General features: G+C 43.1%; 2 protein-coding genes across 2 annotated transcripts; both read left to right on the plus strand.

The window, feature by feature from the left end:
* The first annotated feature begins 4,661 nt into the window (after positions 1–4,661).
* On the plus strand, positions 4,662–12,729 carry LOC129107937 (dual specificity tyrosine-phosphorylation-regulated kinase 4-like). Its single transcript, XM_054619546.1, has 7 exons — positions 4,662–4,751; positions 4,841–4,955; positions 10,107–10,243; positions 10,783–10,921; positions 12,355–12,439; positions 12,562–12,619; positions 12,708–12,729. Exons 3-7 carry the CDS (start codon positions 10,188–10,190, stop codon positions 12,727–12,729), a joined length of 360 nt encoding a protein of 119 aa, XP_054475521.1. The 5' UTR covers positions 4,662–4,751; positions 4,841–4,955; positions 10,107–10,187.
* Positions 12,668–14,922, plus strand: LOC129108844 (dual specificity tyrosine-phosphorylation-regulated kinase 4-like). Its single transcript, XM_054620763.1, has 5 exons — positions 12,668–12,734; positions 12,851–12,911; positions 13,013–13,127; positions 13,247–13,353; positions 14,630–14,922. Exons 1-5 carry the CDS (start codon positions 12,729–12,731, stop codon positions 14,740–14,742), a joined length of 402 nt encoding a protein of 133 aa, XP_054476738.1. The 5' UTR covers positions 12,668–12,728; the 3' UTR covers positions 14,743–14,922.
* Positions 14,923–15,418: the final 496 nt, after the last annotated feature.

Raw genomic sequence — 15,418 nt, forward strand, 5'->3', positions numbered from 1 at the left:
CTAGCGTCAAGTCAGACTGCAGGATAGGGAGGACGCTTCCGCTTAGCGGGGTTTTTTCAACAATAAACCTCTCTATACAGACAAGCTTAGTGGCGCAGTAGAATGAAACAAGTCATGTTTTGAGTTCTAGTCACAGTCTATGCACTATGTCAAAATAATAAATAATTTCGGCAGCTATCTAGGTGACTATCACAGGAAACGTATTGTATCTATCTGAAAGGCTGAAACATGACAGCATTTCTTTCCATACAGTAAATGTAGGTACTTAACGTTAATGGTAACAGAATGGAAGAGCAAGATGTTTCTCATTCGTTGCACTACACTTAAAAACATACATTTACACATTAAACATGTTTGGGTTGATTAATAAGACGTGGCTCGACACCGCACCATAGCCTATTAGCATAGCATGTTGTTACCGCAGGGAAGCTGAACCAGCAAACTAGCTAATGAGCAAATTAGCTTCATTTTCCTCCATGTCTTTTGCTGTTGTAGTTTACAAAGGCTTATAGGCTCATTGTCAATGCAATAATAAATCCTCAAACAGTAAGGTAACGTATTCCATCAAAAAATGTGGCTTGATTAATATCAACAAAATACCTACATTATCATAGTTTTGGTGCATAAGTGCCTATAACATAATTTTATTGTACTATAAATACATTATTCTCGTACTAATGTGTGATGCAGAAGACCTTGTTTAAATAAAGCCCCTCCAAATGGTCTACTACAACTACAATAAAAAAGAGATATATATATTATGTTTGATCGAAGTAGTCACGGCTTTACATTGAGCCAATGTAGGTAGAGTTTTTGAACACATCCTTTTATTTTGAAAGTAAATTTGCTCTATGTCCGGTATTGCTTTGTCTGTCTGATGGTAACTTGACGCAGCCGGTGGCCAGAATTTGAAAAATCTGCGCTTCCCAGCGCTGCCCCTTAAAAAAAAAGACATCCAATAGGAACCTGAGCGTTAAACTTTGTGAGAATTTTGACTGTCAAATTATTTTTTCCCTCGGTCAGCATACAAGTCACAGAAAAAAAAAAAGTCTGTATGTTATCAGGACTTTACACATAAATAAATACATGCTTGGTTGACGTTGTCACTGGATCTATCAACCACAAGACGTGCTAAAAGTAATGGACTTCTAGTGATTCAATAATGAAGGCAACATTTCCCAAAATACATCCCCTTAAGATCAACTATAGACTGCGTACTTTTACTTTTGCAGATTCTCTTTTTTATTTCAACCATCCTTCGTGAACAATGGTCTCTACCAGCTCAGACCTATATAGATGTATACACTTACACAGTATTGATATATACACTCACACAGTATTGTCACAATCAATCAAATGATATACTAAATTTTAAAGCTTGGAGTCCAGGAAGGGACACCACATTTTCTCAAATTTGTTCGGCAGTGCCACGAAGTCTTAGCCTGCAGTTTCTCTAATTTTAAGTTAACTTAAAATCTTAACTGTTAAATTAAACTGGGAGGTTGAGGTGTTTTTCCAGTTTAGGAGAACTAGCCGCGCTCTTGTAATTAGCTCCTCTTAGAGGACCATCCTCTTCTGAGACCCAAAATATGGCAACCAAAGGATCAGGTTCTATCACCTGCCAACAAACATCTGATGAAGTTTGATAAAAAAAATACATTTTCAAGTTAGATCATTTAGGACAGAGACAGAACTTTAAATAGTATTTTTTTTTTATAGAAAAATGTGAAACAAAATTTTGTTCTGTTTGTTTTTTAAGGTTGCTGTGATGCGGATAATTAAAGGATGTGTCCAGGTCTTGACTCTACACGTAATGACCAGATAGAGGCAGCAACATCTGCACAAAACACTGGATGGTAGGAAAAATTGAGTGCCTGAACATCAACTGTGATAAATAAAGAGCGACAAACATGTTGGAATGCGTCCTTGCATTTTTTTTAAATGCAATGAATCAGTGGCTTCTCATTTCTTCTGTAGAGACAAAGTGATGCTTCAGAGCCAAGTCATTGCTTCGGTATAACAGGGGGGAACTTGTTTTGTCCTGCTCTGCCCTCAAGTGGTGGGGAGCTGCTATGACATCATAAAGGAGGGCGACGTCTTATTCATCCAAAAAAAAGATTCATAAAGTGACAGTGAGGTCTAGGTTATCCAAAAACTACATTACAATAAGGTGAATTGATTTATTTCTTTGTATTTAATGTATTTTCCAGGATGCCAATAAACCCACAAATTCATAATCTGTTTTAAAACATTATTAATTTCATTCATATTGTGGTCACAGGGTGCATATTCCTAAATTTAATTCAGTGAATTTAATTAGAGAGGGGGTTCAATGGGGGCCAAACAAGTCCTTCTGACAGATTGATCCAGCCCTGCATCACTCTAAACCAAATCACTATCAAACAAGATTTCCTTAAAATATAATATAAACCTTAAATTATAAATTTCAGGTAATAATCAATTTTCTAATAAATGTTTACATATTAAAATGACATGTTAATTTGTACTTTAGAATGAATAGCTTACAATTCATGAGTTCAACCCAAACAAGGAGATAATTCATGGATGTATAAGAGGATTGTAACAAAATGGTAAAGTGTTTTTAAAAACTAACTAAGGGGGTTTTAAAGGATTTAAAAAAAAGAATACTTAAATCTGAAACTATTAAAACCATCCTTGATTTTCACATTAGTTGAGAAATGAAGGCCATAAATTCAGAAGCAGTTTTCTATGTTTGTTTTTTGGTGTTGACCGGTTCAGGGATGTTTAAACCCTTAAATACATTAAAATACCATAAGATATTAGGCCCACTCTATATGATTTTAGGTATTATTTCTTCTTTTAAAATCCCTATTATTAATGGGTAAATTATAAAAATTTTAAGGTTTAAAAATAAAAAAATAGGGGATTTGGTTCTAATTCAACTGTTTCTGTATTTTGCTGAAAATAATAAAAAAGATTGACTCTTAATCTTCTGCCGTGAAAGAATGATGTATTTAAAAGAGAAAAATCATCTATAGGCTCTACTGGGTTATCTGACCTCAGACCAGCCGCTGCCTGGAACTCAATAGAATCTTTGACATGTTCCATGATGCTGTCACCAGAACTAATGCAACATTCCACATCTTCACTGGAACATTTATGAGGAATCACTGAGTTGAGAGCGTTTAAGAGGTGTTTCCGTACGACAACCGTCCAAATATTTACTGTTTATACAAAGTGACTGACATGTTTCACGACATCCTTCAAGTTTCCGAGAAGAAGATGTGTCCTGAAAAAGTGGAAAACGTTCCTCGACCAACATTACAAAGCAACAAGGTTGGTTTAACTGTTGAATTGATCAGAAAGCAACAGAAACGGTGATGCTACTGCAGCAAATATGAGGTTTTCTGACGTGGATGCATTGCTTAAGATCTGCAGGTATTTAAAAAATCATTGGTTAGCACCAGGGATTGATATTTTTCTTGAATTCTTAGTCGTTTTCATAACTTAACAGTTTCCATCATATCATAGACACACAAGGGTTCATTTTTTATGTCCCATTGGCTTTCATTAACTCAGCCAAACCTGATTGGCATTTTAGATTTTGTTCAGGTTGTTTTTTTACCATATTATATGCAATCTTATTGGAACTCCTGCTAGAGGGTTTATCCGACCCACTTGAAATTTGGTTGGTCAATTCCTCAGACTAATGTGACGCTAAACTGGGAAGGAATAGTCAATGCCTCGAACGACAGCACACCGTTCTTCATGTAACAGGACGCTGTTGTAACTTGACTTACCATTGTCCAATCTGCTCCAAATTTCTTATCCTCGGCCCCAAAAATCAGGCGGGAAATATTTACAAACATTAACCTAATGCTGAGTCACTAGACACTGGAGCAAGGAAATAAGGAATGACGATGATAAAGACATTGAAACAGGGGAAACACGTCGACTAAATGCACAACAAACTAATTAATGGAACAAAGGTTTGGCGGAAAACAGGCTGGAAAACCGACAAAGGAAGGAAGTAAAACACGATATCACACATGGGGAGAGTTGATTTTAAAATAAAACAAGAAGCGGCCTAAACGAAAACCCAAGACACAATCCCTGTGACACTTCCTCCACTATTGAGGGCCAAGTCAATGTATGGGCCTTTTTAAAAAACAACATTTTGACAAGTCACAGTGAGAAAAACACATTTGTAAACAATAAAACGGATGGGAGGGCAACGTGATTACTTGTTTTGGGGTGTTAAAGTTCCTTTACTTAACTTGACTGTTTCTGATATATGTCTCTTTTATTGACTGTGTGATATAATATAATATTATAGCTTGTCAGTTAGTGAAGGTTTAGATTTTCTGCCCGACTGCGATGCCTCACTTAGCGATTAAATCTCCATAAAACCAATGATGCAACCAATGCATTAGTGCAACTGTACAAATATTACCAGTGCATCAAGTTGCTACACATGATCGCCTGAAGTTCCTCAGTTGAACAGTTACAAACCAGTCCACGGTTTTTACTCATAGAATAACTTCACCATGAAAGGCAACATGAAGGCGCTGGAGCCTAAGTTTGTCTCTGAAGTGGGATTCAAGCTCCCCCGGCAGACGGTGCTGCCACCAATAGGCAATGGCTCTCAGAAAACCCAAAACAGTTTCAGCCATGTTTGGCAAGCTGTTGTTCAGCCAATCGCCAAGGGTCTGCAGATAAGCCCCAGTCAGCGCACTCTTCTCCCACCAATCCGTCGACACGCTATCCAGGTCTGTCCCTGATACACATTTATTTATCTGCCTTGGCATCACACATGGCAGTAAAGTTTTCAACATGTTTTACTTGATCCTTTGACCAGCAACAAGAGGGTAAGCAGTGTAACAAAACCGCCCCTAAGGAAAGCTGTGATGACAAGGAAAGGAAGAAGGTTGGCGAGGTCCACGCTGTCCTAAAACCGGCAACATCCCCTGAAAGTGAGAGTTTTTTTTAATTGCTGTTTTGTATTTCTAATCCTGAGTTCAGATCCTTTTGTGATATTTCTTCTAAGAACAAAAGATAAGGTATCTGAGAGATCTTTTTACCTCATGCACAGCTGTTCTGAGAAATTCCAAGCCATATCTGACAGAGTATGAGCTGGATGAAATCAAGGACTACACACAGGTGTGGTACCTGGGGGAAAGGGCCTGCAAGACTCGTTACTCAAAGGTCACAGAAGCCCAGGATATCAAGTCCTTAAACTGTGGCTATGACACCAAGGAAGGATTCTACAAAGCAGTACGTACTCAAGTATTTACTGTACAGAAGGATTATTGGTTACTTACACATAACTGATGGGACAGATAATGGGTCTGTCCGTTTGTAAGATTCTAATATCAAAGCAGCACCCACTTCACCCAGCTGGACACCAGTAAATTCAGATTTTAAGGCTGCGTTGATTATATTACAGCCACTAGAGGGCAGCCAAACAAGCTGAAAACACACCAATGATATATAATTTTGCTTTTACAGCATTTGCTGCAACAGTTGCTTATTTACACGTCCAGCAAACATGGACCAACGTGAGCATTCATTGATTCAGTTTATAGACATCTGGGAAGTCAAATATTCACTCTTTAAGCTCTGTTTTGGTCTCCACAAACTACACAAATGCTTAACTTTGTCTGTCTGCTCAACCAATTCTTACTCGCAACTCTTCAAATATTGTCGTTTGGTCAATGCCCCTTGCTATCAGAAGTCAACGCACAGTGGCCCGCTATAGCGTCTGTATGCAATGCTTTCAACTGACACCAATTTGTAAACTCTCCCATGGCATTAAAGTATGTGAGAGTCTGCTTAAAATAGGCAGCCGGGAGGGGTGGGGGATGGTTCTAACAAACACAAGACTTTAGTCCAGGAGACTGGTGTTTGTGTAAGTAAAAATTAAAGTAAATGTTGACATTTTGTCACTTGAGTCACTTGTTTGTCACTTGCTCGTGAGTCGCTAGTAGGTCAACTCAATATCGACGACGCTCTTTTCTTAAATCTAAGTGGATTTGTAACCAAAACCTTACTTTCAGTGGAGACAGAAGTATATTATGAAAACACACTATGCATGTTACAAGCGAATTTGGACCTGTACTAGTATAGAGCTTTTCTAGTCTTCCGTCCACTTTTGATTGAGTTCATGCATGCGTGGAAGGCATGGACTAACTTGTGCCAAAAAAAAGAAAAATATGGTATGCAGATGCTCTAAACATTTTTAAATCATTTTTTATGTCACATTGGCTTTCACTCCTCCAATGAATCGCCACCTTATCGTGGTGGAGGGGTTTGTGTGCCCCAGTGATCCTGAGAGCTGTGTTGTCGGGGGCAATAGCCCCTGGTAGGGTCTCCCAAGGCAAAGTGGTCTCGGGGGAGGGGTCAGACTAAGAGCGATTCACCAAACCTCAATGAATCGGACGATGCAAGGTTGTGGCACCTCGCCCGGAATAGGGAAACCGGGGCACCCTCCTGGAGCCAGACCTGGTAGGGGAGCTCGCCGGCGAGCATCTGGTGGCCGGGCCTTGGCACATGGGGCCCGGCCGGGCCCAGCCCGAAAAAGCTACATTGTGCCGCCACCCTGTGGGCCCACCACCCGCAGGGATAGGCATTGGGGTCGGGTGCAATGTGAGCTGGGCGGCAGGCTGGGGCGGAAACCTGGGCGTGCTGACCCCCGGCATCACAGACTAGCTCTAGGGACGTGGAATGTCACCTCTCTGGCGGGGAAGGAACCGGAGCTGGTGCGGGAGGTGGAACGCTACCAGCTAGATATAGTTGGGCTCACCTCCACGCATAGCACCGGTTCTGGAACCAAACTCCTGGAGAGGGGCTGGACTTTTTCCTTTTCCGGAGTTGCCCAGGGTGAGAGGCGCCGGGCGGGTGTGGGGATACTCACAAGCCCCGGCTGAGCGCCGCTGTTCTGGAGTTCTCCCCGGAGAACGAGAGGGTCGCCTCTCTGCGACTGGGAATCGCAGGAGGAAAGTCTCTGACTGTTGTTTGTGCCTATGCACCAAACGGCAGTTCGGAGTACGCGGCCTTCTTGGAGTCCTTGGGTGGTGTTCTGGAAAGGGCGCCGACTGGGGACTCCATAGTTCTTCTGGGAGACTTCAACGCTCACGTGGGTAACGACGGAGAAACCTGGAGGGGTGTGATTGGGAGGAACGGCCTGCCCGATCTGAACCCGAGTGGTGCTTTGTTGTTGGACTTCTGTGCTAGTCATGGACTGTCCATAACAAACACCATGTTTGAGCATAGGGAGGTTCATAAGTGTACTTGGTACCAGAACACCCTAGGCCAAAGGTCTATGATCGACTTTGTAGTTGTGTCATCAGACCTGCGGCCGTATGTCTTGGACACTCGGGTGAAGAGAGGAGCAGAGCTGTCAACTGATCACCACCTGGTGGTGAGTTGGATCAGGTGGCGGGGGAGGCTGCCGGACAGACCCGGTAAACCCAAACGTGTAGTGAGGGTGAACTGGGAACGTCTGGCTGAGGATCCTGTCCGCAAGGTCTTCAACTCCCACCTCCGGAACAATTTCTCGTGCATCCCGGGGAGGCTGGGGACATGGAATCCGAGTGGGCCATGTTCAAATCCTCCATTGTGGAAGCTGCTGCTAGGAGTTGTGGTCGGAAGGCGATCGGTGCCTGTCGTGGCGGCAATCCAAGAACCCGCTGGTGGACACCAGCGGTGAAGGAGGCCGTCAAGCTGAAGAAGGAGGCCTTTCGGGCTTGGTTGGCCGAGGGGTCTCCTGAATCAGCAGGCAGGTACCGGTTGGCCAGAAGGGCTGCAGCTGCGGCGGTTGCTGAGGCAAAACCCGGGTGTGGGAGGAGTTTGGCGAGGCCATGGAGAAGGACTTTCGAATGGCCTCAAGGAAGTTCTGGCAAACCGTGAGACGACTCAGAAAGGGGAAACAGGGCTTTTCTCAGGCTGTGCTCAGCAGGGGGAGAACTGCAGACCCGGACTGGGGATATTGTCGAGCGGTGGAAAGAACACTTTGAGGAACTCCTGAACCCGACCAACACGTCCTCTGTGGAAGAGGCAGAGTCTGAAGACTCAGGGGAAGTCTCGTCCATATGCCTGGCGGAGGTCGTTGAGGTAGTTAAAAAGCTCTTCAGCGGCAAAGCGCCAGGAGTGGATGAGATTCGACCGGAGATGCTAAAGGCTCTGGACATTGTTGGGCTGTCTTGGTTGACACGTCTCTTCACTGTCGCGTGGAAGTCGGGTACAGTGCCTGTGGAGTGGCAGACCGGGGTGGTGGTTCCCATTTTCAAAAAGGGGGACCGGAGAGTGTGCTCCAATTATAGGGGTATCACACTGCTCAGCCTCCCCGGGAAAGTTTACTCCAGGGTGCTGGAAAGGAGGCTCCGTCCGATTGTCGAACCTCAGATTCAGGAGGAGCAATGCGGATTCCGTCCTGGACGTGGAACAGCGGACCAACTCTTTACCCTTGCAGGTCTGTTGGAGGGTGCATGGGAGTTTGCTCATCCAGTCTACATGTGTTTTGTGGACTTGGAGAAGGCCTTCGACCGTGTCCCTCGGGGAGTCCTGTGGGGGTACTGCGGGAATATGGGGTACCTGGTTCGTTATTACGAGCCATTCGGTCCTTGTATGACCAAAGTGAGAGCTGTGTCCGGATACTCGGCACAAAGTCGAGCTTGTTCCCAGTGCGTGTTGGCCTCCGCCAGGGCTGCCCATTGTCACCAATCCGTTTGTGATTTTCATGGACAGGATTTCAAGGCGCAGCCGGGGGAGGAGAGTTTCCGGTTTGGGGACCTCAGAATCGCATCCCTGCTTTTTGCAGATGATGTGGTTCTGTTGGCTTCTTCAGAACGTGACCTTCAGCACGCACTGGGGCGGTTCACAGCCGAGTGTGAAGCGGTCGGGATGAGAGTCAGCACCTCCAAGTCTGAGGCCATGGTTCTCTTCCGGAAAACGGTGGATTGCACCCTCTGGGTTGGGAGTGAGTCACTGCCCCAAGCGAGGAGTTCAAGTATCTCGGGATCTTATTCACGAGTGAGGGTAAAATGGAGCGGGAGATGGACAGGCGGTTCGGTGCAGCGTCAGCAGTGATGCGGGCGTTGTACCGGACCGTTTTGGTGAAGAAGGAGCTGAGCCGAAAGGCAAAGCTCTCGATTTACCAGTCCATCTACGTTCCAACCCTCACCTATGGTCATGAGCTTTGGGTAGTGACCGAAAGAATGAGATCGCGAATACAAGCGGCCGAAATGAGCTTCCTTCGTAGGGTGGCTGGGCTCAGCCTTAGAGATAGGGTGAGGAGCTCAGACATCCGGAGGGAGCTCGGAGTAGAGCCGCTGCTCCTTCGCGTCGAAAGGGGCCAGCTGAGGTGGCTCGGGCATCTGATCAGGATGCCTCCTGGACGCCTCCCTTTAGAGGTTTTCCAGGCACGTCCAACTGGTAAGAGGCCCCGGGGTAGACCCAGAACACACTGGAGAGATTATATATCTCGTCTGGCCTGGGAACGCCTCGGGGTTCCCCAGGAAGAGCTGGAAAGTGTTGCTGGGGAGAAGGACGTCTGGAGGACCCTCCTTAGCTTGCTGCCCCCGCGACCCGGCCCCGGATAAGCGGAAGGAGATGGATGGATGGACATTGGCTTTCATTAACTCATCCAAACCAGACTGATAATTTTGTTATTTTGCGTTTTTCCCAATCATTTATGCAATCTTTTGGAACTCCTACTAGAAGGTTAAGCGGATTCCTTTGAAATTTGATTAGGAAAATCTAGAGACTAATGGGACAGTAAACTGGGAGGGGTTCCGGGACAGAGGATGTCGCATGTGTACAGATTGTAAAGCCCTCTGAGGCAAATTTGTAATTTGTGATTTTGGGCTATACAAAATAAACTGAATTGAATTGAATTAAACTGTAAAGAAATAATCAATACCTTGAATGACAGCATGCCGTTCTTCACGAAACAGGTTGCTGATGTAACTTGATTTTACATTGTCCAATCTGTCCCAAATGTCACCGCCCCGACAAGTTGAAAACTAATGCTGAAGGGGAACCTCGTGCATCCATGTACGATGCCAAGTGGCACCAAACCCCTCATGGTAAACTGTTTGATAAAGCTACAACCCTTTAATCCACAGATCATCAATGACCACTTGGCCTACCGCTTTGAGATACTCGAGGTGATCGGCACAGGCTACTCTGGCCAGGTCCTCAAATGCATGGACCACAAGACCATGGAACTGGTGGCGATCAAAGTCATACGAAGCAAAGAAAGGTACCAAATGTATAGCACACAAAAAACATTACAAATCGGTAAATCTTATATGTGAGAATCATCAGTGTAAAATTAGAAGTACCAGGTGGACTAATGTTTATATCTAGTTTTTCATCTGGCATGTTACCATCACCAGCAGTTGATTAGTGTGACACTGTCAGAAACTCCATAGGGTGCCTTTAATACTTTAATACTACAGTTTTTACCTGCAGCCACTTGGTTACAGAGTTCATATCATTCTCTGTGGTCCAATGGTTTTTCAGCGTTCATCGCCTGGGAAGGGCTGAGTTGAAGATTTTAGAAACCTTGCAAGAGCTCGACAAAGACAACTCAGCCCACATTGTCCACATGAAGAAGCACTTCTACTTCCGCAATCACCTCTGCATTACTTTTGAGCTCTCTGAGTAAGTTGGGGAAACGCAGGCCAGCTACGGAGCAGATTGGGAAAATACCATGAATGTTTTTGGGATGAATCGTGACTAGCAGCGCAGGTTGATTGAGATTAAAAAGTAAAGGAGGTGTCTCACATTCATTTTCAGAAAGGATCTATACAAAGCTTTAAAGGAGACCACCCAGCAGGGCTTCAGTGAGAGAGAGGTGAGAAAATTCGCCGTAGACGTGCTGAAGTGTCTGCAGATGCTCAAAAAGAAGAGGATCGTCCATGGCGACCTCAAACCGGTAGGAACCATGGCTTCAGAAAAATCTCGCCCCTTGGGGATATCCGTGACACGTCTTCCAATTAATGTTTAGTTGCCCTTATGCAAAATTTTCCCTTTTTCAGAAAAATTAAGGTTAACTTAAGTAATTCCATAACGACAGAAAATGCAAAACACACAGATGCATTTTTTGTTCAACAATTATGCATTTAGCAGTTCCATTTACTGTAGTTTAGTTTCAGGAGGTCAGTGTGTTTTTTGCACTTAAAGCAACTATGTAGAATGTCTATGTGTAATTTATAAATTGTTTTCATGGCAAGTGTTTATTTTCAAAAATGCAAAAGTGCAAAATGAGACAAGTGAAATTCACCTCTTAATGTGCCCTTACAGTGCTCTTGTGCTATTTTTCACGTATTCAAAAAAGGTAATATGCACAAACTTGATGCAAAAACAGTACAATTCACCAAGATCAGCGCAAATATCCCCACACAGCAACGGTTAAAATATTAGTGTCTTCAGAGAATTGGTGGTTACCAAAGCACATTCATAAGGGTTGTCACAACCAGACGTTCCAGTGATCGTGGCAGAATACTGTTTCTTTCTGTCACGTTTAAATTCCTTACCCTGACATTTTGATGAATGCCTCTCCACAACCTTTTCTTTATCTCTCTGCCATTAAGGGGCCTAAAAAGTTGAATCAGACCATGACACATGGCAGATAGAGCGGTAACGCGCAATCCGTGGTGCTATCAGCGGACACAATCCATTCTTTGTGAATTTGTTGAATTGTATTTTCTTTAAATCTAGCACCTCTATCATAGTACTAAATAGCCAAACACTGACTAGCATGGTGTACTACAGGCGAGAAGGGATTACTGAACGGACCGACCAGACATAGGCTTAATTGGCAATATTTCACTGAAAGATGACACATAACGACTAAAAAAAGATCCAAAAGTACGATAGAGAGACAAAAACGTCCACAAAGGGGCACAAAATGACAACAAAAATACACTAAATAACTTCAAATTGATACAAAATTAGAGGGGTGGCATAACACACTGTTACAAGTCAAACTCCCAACTTAAAAATGTTACCTCAGTAAGAAAACAAAAGTAGTAGCACCAAAAGTAAGTTAGTACTAAAAGTCCTCACTATGCAGAAAGGCCCATTTCAGAATCATATATAATATATCACTTGATTATGTTGATTAATCAATTAGCTGATAAAGCGGAGCTAATTCTAATTACATTATATACTGCTTGGTATCTTACTCTTTAATAATATGTCTTGATTTGTTAGTTGATTTATATTTTGGATCAATATAGTGCAGAGCAGCAAAAAATGGAAATAATTAAGTAAAGTACAGTTATCTAGAAAATTTGAACTAAATACAATACTTGAGTACAGGTACTAGGTTACTTTCCAACACTGGTAATAGTTGTTCTTTATCAGGACAACATACTAGTCCACAACAAGGACAATGACGTGCACACAGCAGTCGGTGACTTTGGAGGGAGCTACTTTGTGAAATCCAGAGGTGAGTGTACATCATTTTCGCCTCACAGTGAGACATTTTTCTATATGCATAATATTCGATTTCTTAGCAAAAAGACGACCATTTTAAACACTGATTTTCCTATCCTACATCTCCCTCCGCAGATCAGCCCCTCATCCACACTAAGAACTACTCGTCTCCCGAGATGCTCCTCGGCAAAAGGTGCGGTCCGGCCACGGACATGTGGAGCCTGGGCTGTGTGTTGGCCGAGCTCCACCTCGGCCGCTGTCTCTTTCGTGGACATGACAAGGTGGACCAGTTCAGCTGTATAATGAAGGTTAGATCTCTTGACAAATGAAACGTTCTCTTTGGTTTTTTTTAGGTTTACATTGCTGTTTTATTTCATAACCCAAGATGCCACCTTTACAAATGTTTAAATGTGAACTATTTTAGGTGCTGGGTGTCCCTCCTATGAAGCTGCTGGTGGAAGCGCCCAAGAGAGACATATTCTTTTGTGAGAAAAAGCATTCAAAGACTTACCTTTTCTTGGCTACTTTTAAACGTGATAATGTTCACATTAACATGCTTATAAACTAATTTGTCATGGGTTTGCAGATTCTGATGGCACCCCCTTGAGAATTAAAGAGATAGCGTGCCACCGCTCCACTCTGGTGCAACACCTGAACACTAAGAAAACCTGTTTTCTGCGTTTTATTGAGCGCTGCCTCGAGTGAGTGCACTCCCTCAGAAACAATCATAGTTACAGCACTATAACAATAAATCAGTGGAATTATGCTGCTAATATTATATAAATTTCAATAACACTTGATAATGAATGTTATTATTTAGATATGATCCCACAAAGCGCATTACACCAGAGGAGGCCTTAAAGCATCCGTGGATTCGAAAGGTAGAGAGGACCAAACCTGTGATGAGTGCTGGGAGAACCAGATCGGGTGAGTCAACGCACAGTAATGTAGAACATCGGCCTCATGTTTTTCGCTGCTGAGTTTTTGGAATGGTATTGTTGATCTGTCAGTTGGCTGACTGGGCAACTCCAAAACTAAAGCTAGGATGGATTGAATGTCATATTAATTTATTCATCTTTGTCACTCAAGGTCCCCAGAGGACGAATCATACGGCTTTGGGGGGCATTCCGTCAAAAATTAAACACGCTGTTACCTCACCACTTTTGATTTCAGCTATTTCTTTTCCAACGTTTGCCTATATGAGAGAGTGTTGGAACATAGAACGCCCAGCCCATCTGAAGACACTGACATCATAACAATTCTCTAATTATCGGCTCGCTAACAAACAAATTTCCCCACTTTCAATACTTTTGGTTTCAAAATGAATAAATAGGCAGATGAGGTGATATTTTTTTTTTGTCCTTAATTCTAATTTGCAAAAAAAACCCATATAAACTCCTTTTGTTAATTTTTCAATATGTCAAATGGAAGACACCTCTCCTGAAAATGTCATGTCGGTTGAGCAACAGCTGACTTCTGAGAATATATGGTGGGCAGGTCAGGTCACACAAATTTGTAATGTATGTGGCATGTAATTGTAACGTTTCGTGTTACAATTTCACACTGAAACAAACAACAGCAGCAAAATGCAAACGGGTCATGACATTTACCACAACAGCGATTAGTGTGACGAATAGCATACACATCCGGCAGCGAATTGCTGTTTCTTTTTCCAAGTGCCAGCGTCTTTTTCAATTGTTCACAATGAGGAGAGAGCGTTTGCCGACTAGCGCTCCACCTTTTTTTTTCATGCGACCGCTCCGAGTGCTTCAAGTTGAAAATCTCTGAACTTTTCAGAAAAAAAGAAGCTTGTTACAGCTGTCTATCCTGAACTTTTGTCCGTCAGACAGACACTATGATAACAGCAGATCGGACGGGAAGGCACAGAATGTTGCTGACGATTGTTCCTTTTATCGCTGCACAAGTCGTCTCCGACGGATTGTCCTCCTTGCTCTGATGTTACAGCGGTGAAAAAACAAAGTCAAACAAATAGCTTGTAGACCAAATAGGTAATAAAAAGCAAAAATGCTAGTCTATCATACAACAGAGGTTAGAGTGGTAATACTCCCCAGCGCCCTACTGAGCTTTATCTGCCAGAAAAATAATAGTATCTGGTGGTCTGTGCGGGTCTTGGGATTCAGGGCCAATCAGGGCAAGTTTTCAATAATATCGTTGTATTAAAAAATAAATACTTTTCTCTCAGATGCCCTGCTGCCCTCCAGCGGCAAAAAGCCTGCCCTACTGCAAAGAGAGAAAATGCCACCTCTGCAGCTTCAGCCAATCAGGAAGACCAACGCAAAGAAGGGTGTGAATTAAGAGGCATGTAAAAGTTACCATGAGACTGCCACAAACACACACACACAAACTTTCATTAACATTCATTATTTTGTAACGGCAGCTTGGGATGAGGCATAGCAACAATGGTCTGTTGGTTTTTCTTTAATAATCTTTTCTCCCTGTTATGTGTTTAGCTTCCTTCACTGCTGTCCGTGTCCCCCCCCCCCCCCCCCCCCACCTCCCAAATCTCTTTTCAATGTGAAGGTCAGCTAGACGTCTCTCTGGGCAGCACGGTGGCTCAGTGGTCAGATGGATTTGAACGGTGACAAAATAATGTCGGAACCTCTAATTGCCATGCTTTGGTTCTTCCCAGTGTGAAGTATTCCCCCGGTTTACTCCCTCATTCAAAGAACATGCGAATGAGGTGAATTGGTTATTTTGGATTTACACTGTACGCATATGGATCTGCCTACTCCTTGTTAGTTTGCAACAAAAAAAACAAGAACAAGAAAAAAGGCTGATGTTGTTTTTAAATAAATTATTGTTGAAATGTATGTGTTGTTTTAAATGTATGACTTTATGTATATTTAAGGGGTATCATGTTGCTGCATTCAACGTTTCATCCTCTCTCTGGCTCAAAGTAAAAGATAGAGAGAGCGTCGGTAGAGAGCAAAGCAGTGGAACAGCAGAATAAAATGTCATTTTCTGATTATCT

This window comes from Anoplopoma fimbria, chromosome 19 (assembly GCF_027596085.1).
Source record: "Anoplopoma fimbria isolate UVic2021 breed Golden Eagle Sablefish chromosome 19, Afim_UVic_2022, whole genome shotgun sequence".
NCBI classification, from domain to species: Eukaryota; Metazoa; Chordata; class Actinopteri; order Perciformes; family Anoplopomatidae; genus Anoplopoma; species Anoplopoma fimbria.

Bases quoted from the DNA above. Each gene is read 5' to 3' on its own strand.
- LOC129107937 (XM_054619546.1), top strand. From the start codon at position 10,188: ATGGACCACAAGACCATGGAACTGGTGGCGATCAAAGTCATACGAAGC. The intron at 10,244-10,782 runs GTACCAAATGTA...ATTCATTTTCAG, and splicing joins GTCATACGAAGCAAAGAAAG to AAAGGATCTATACAAAGCTT. The intron at 12,440-12,561 runs GTGAGTGTACAT...CTCCCTCCGCAG, and splicing joins CTACTTTGTGAAATCCAGAG to ATCAGCCCCTCATCCACACT.
- LOC129108844 (XM_054620763.1), top strand. The intron at 13,128-13,246 runs GTGAGTGCACTC...GTTATTATTTAG, and splicing joins TTTATTGAGCGCTGCCTCGA to ATATGATCCCACAAAGCGCA. The intron at 13,354-14,629 runs GTGAGTCAACGC...CTTTTCTCTCAG, and splicing joins TGCTGGGAGAACCAGATCGG to ATGCCCTGCTGCCCTCCAGC.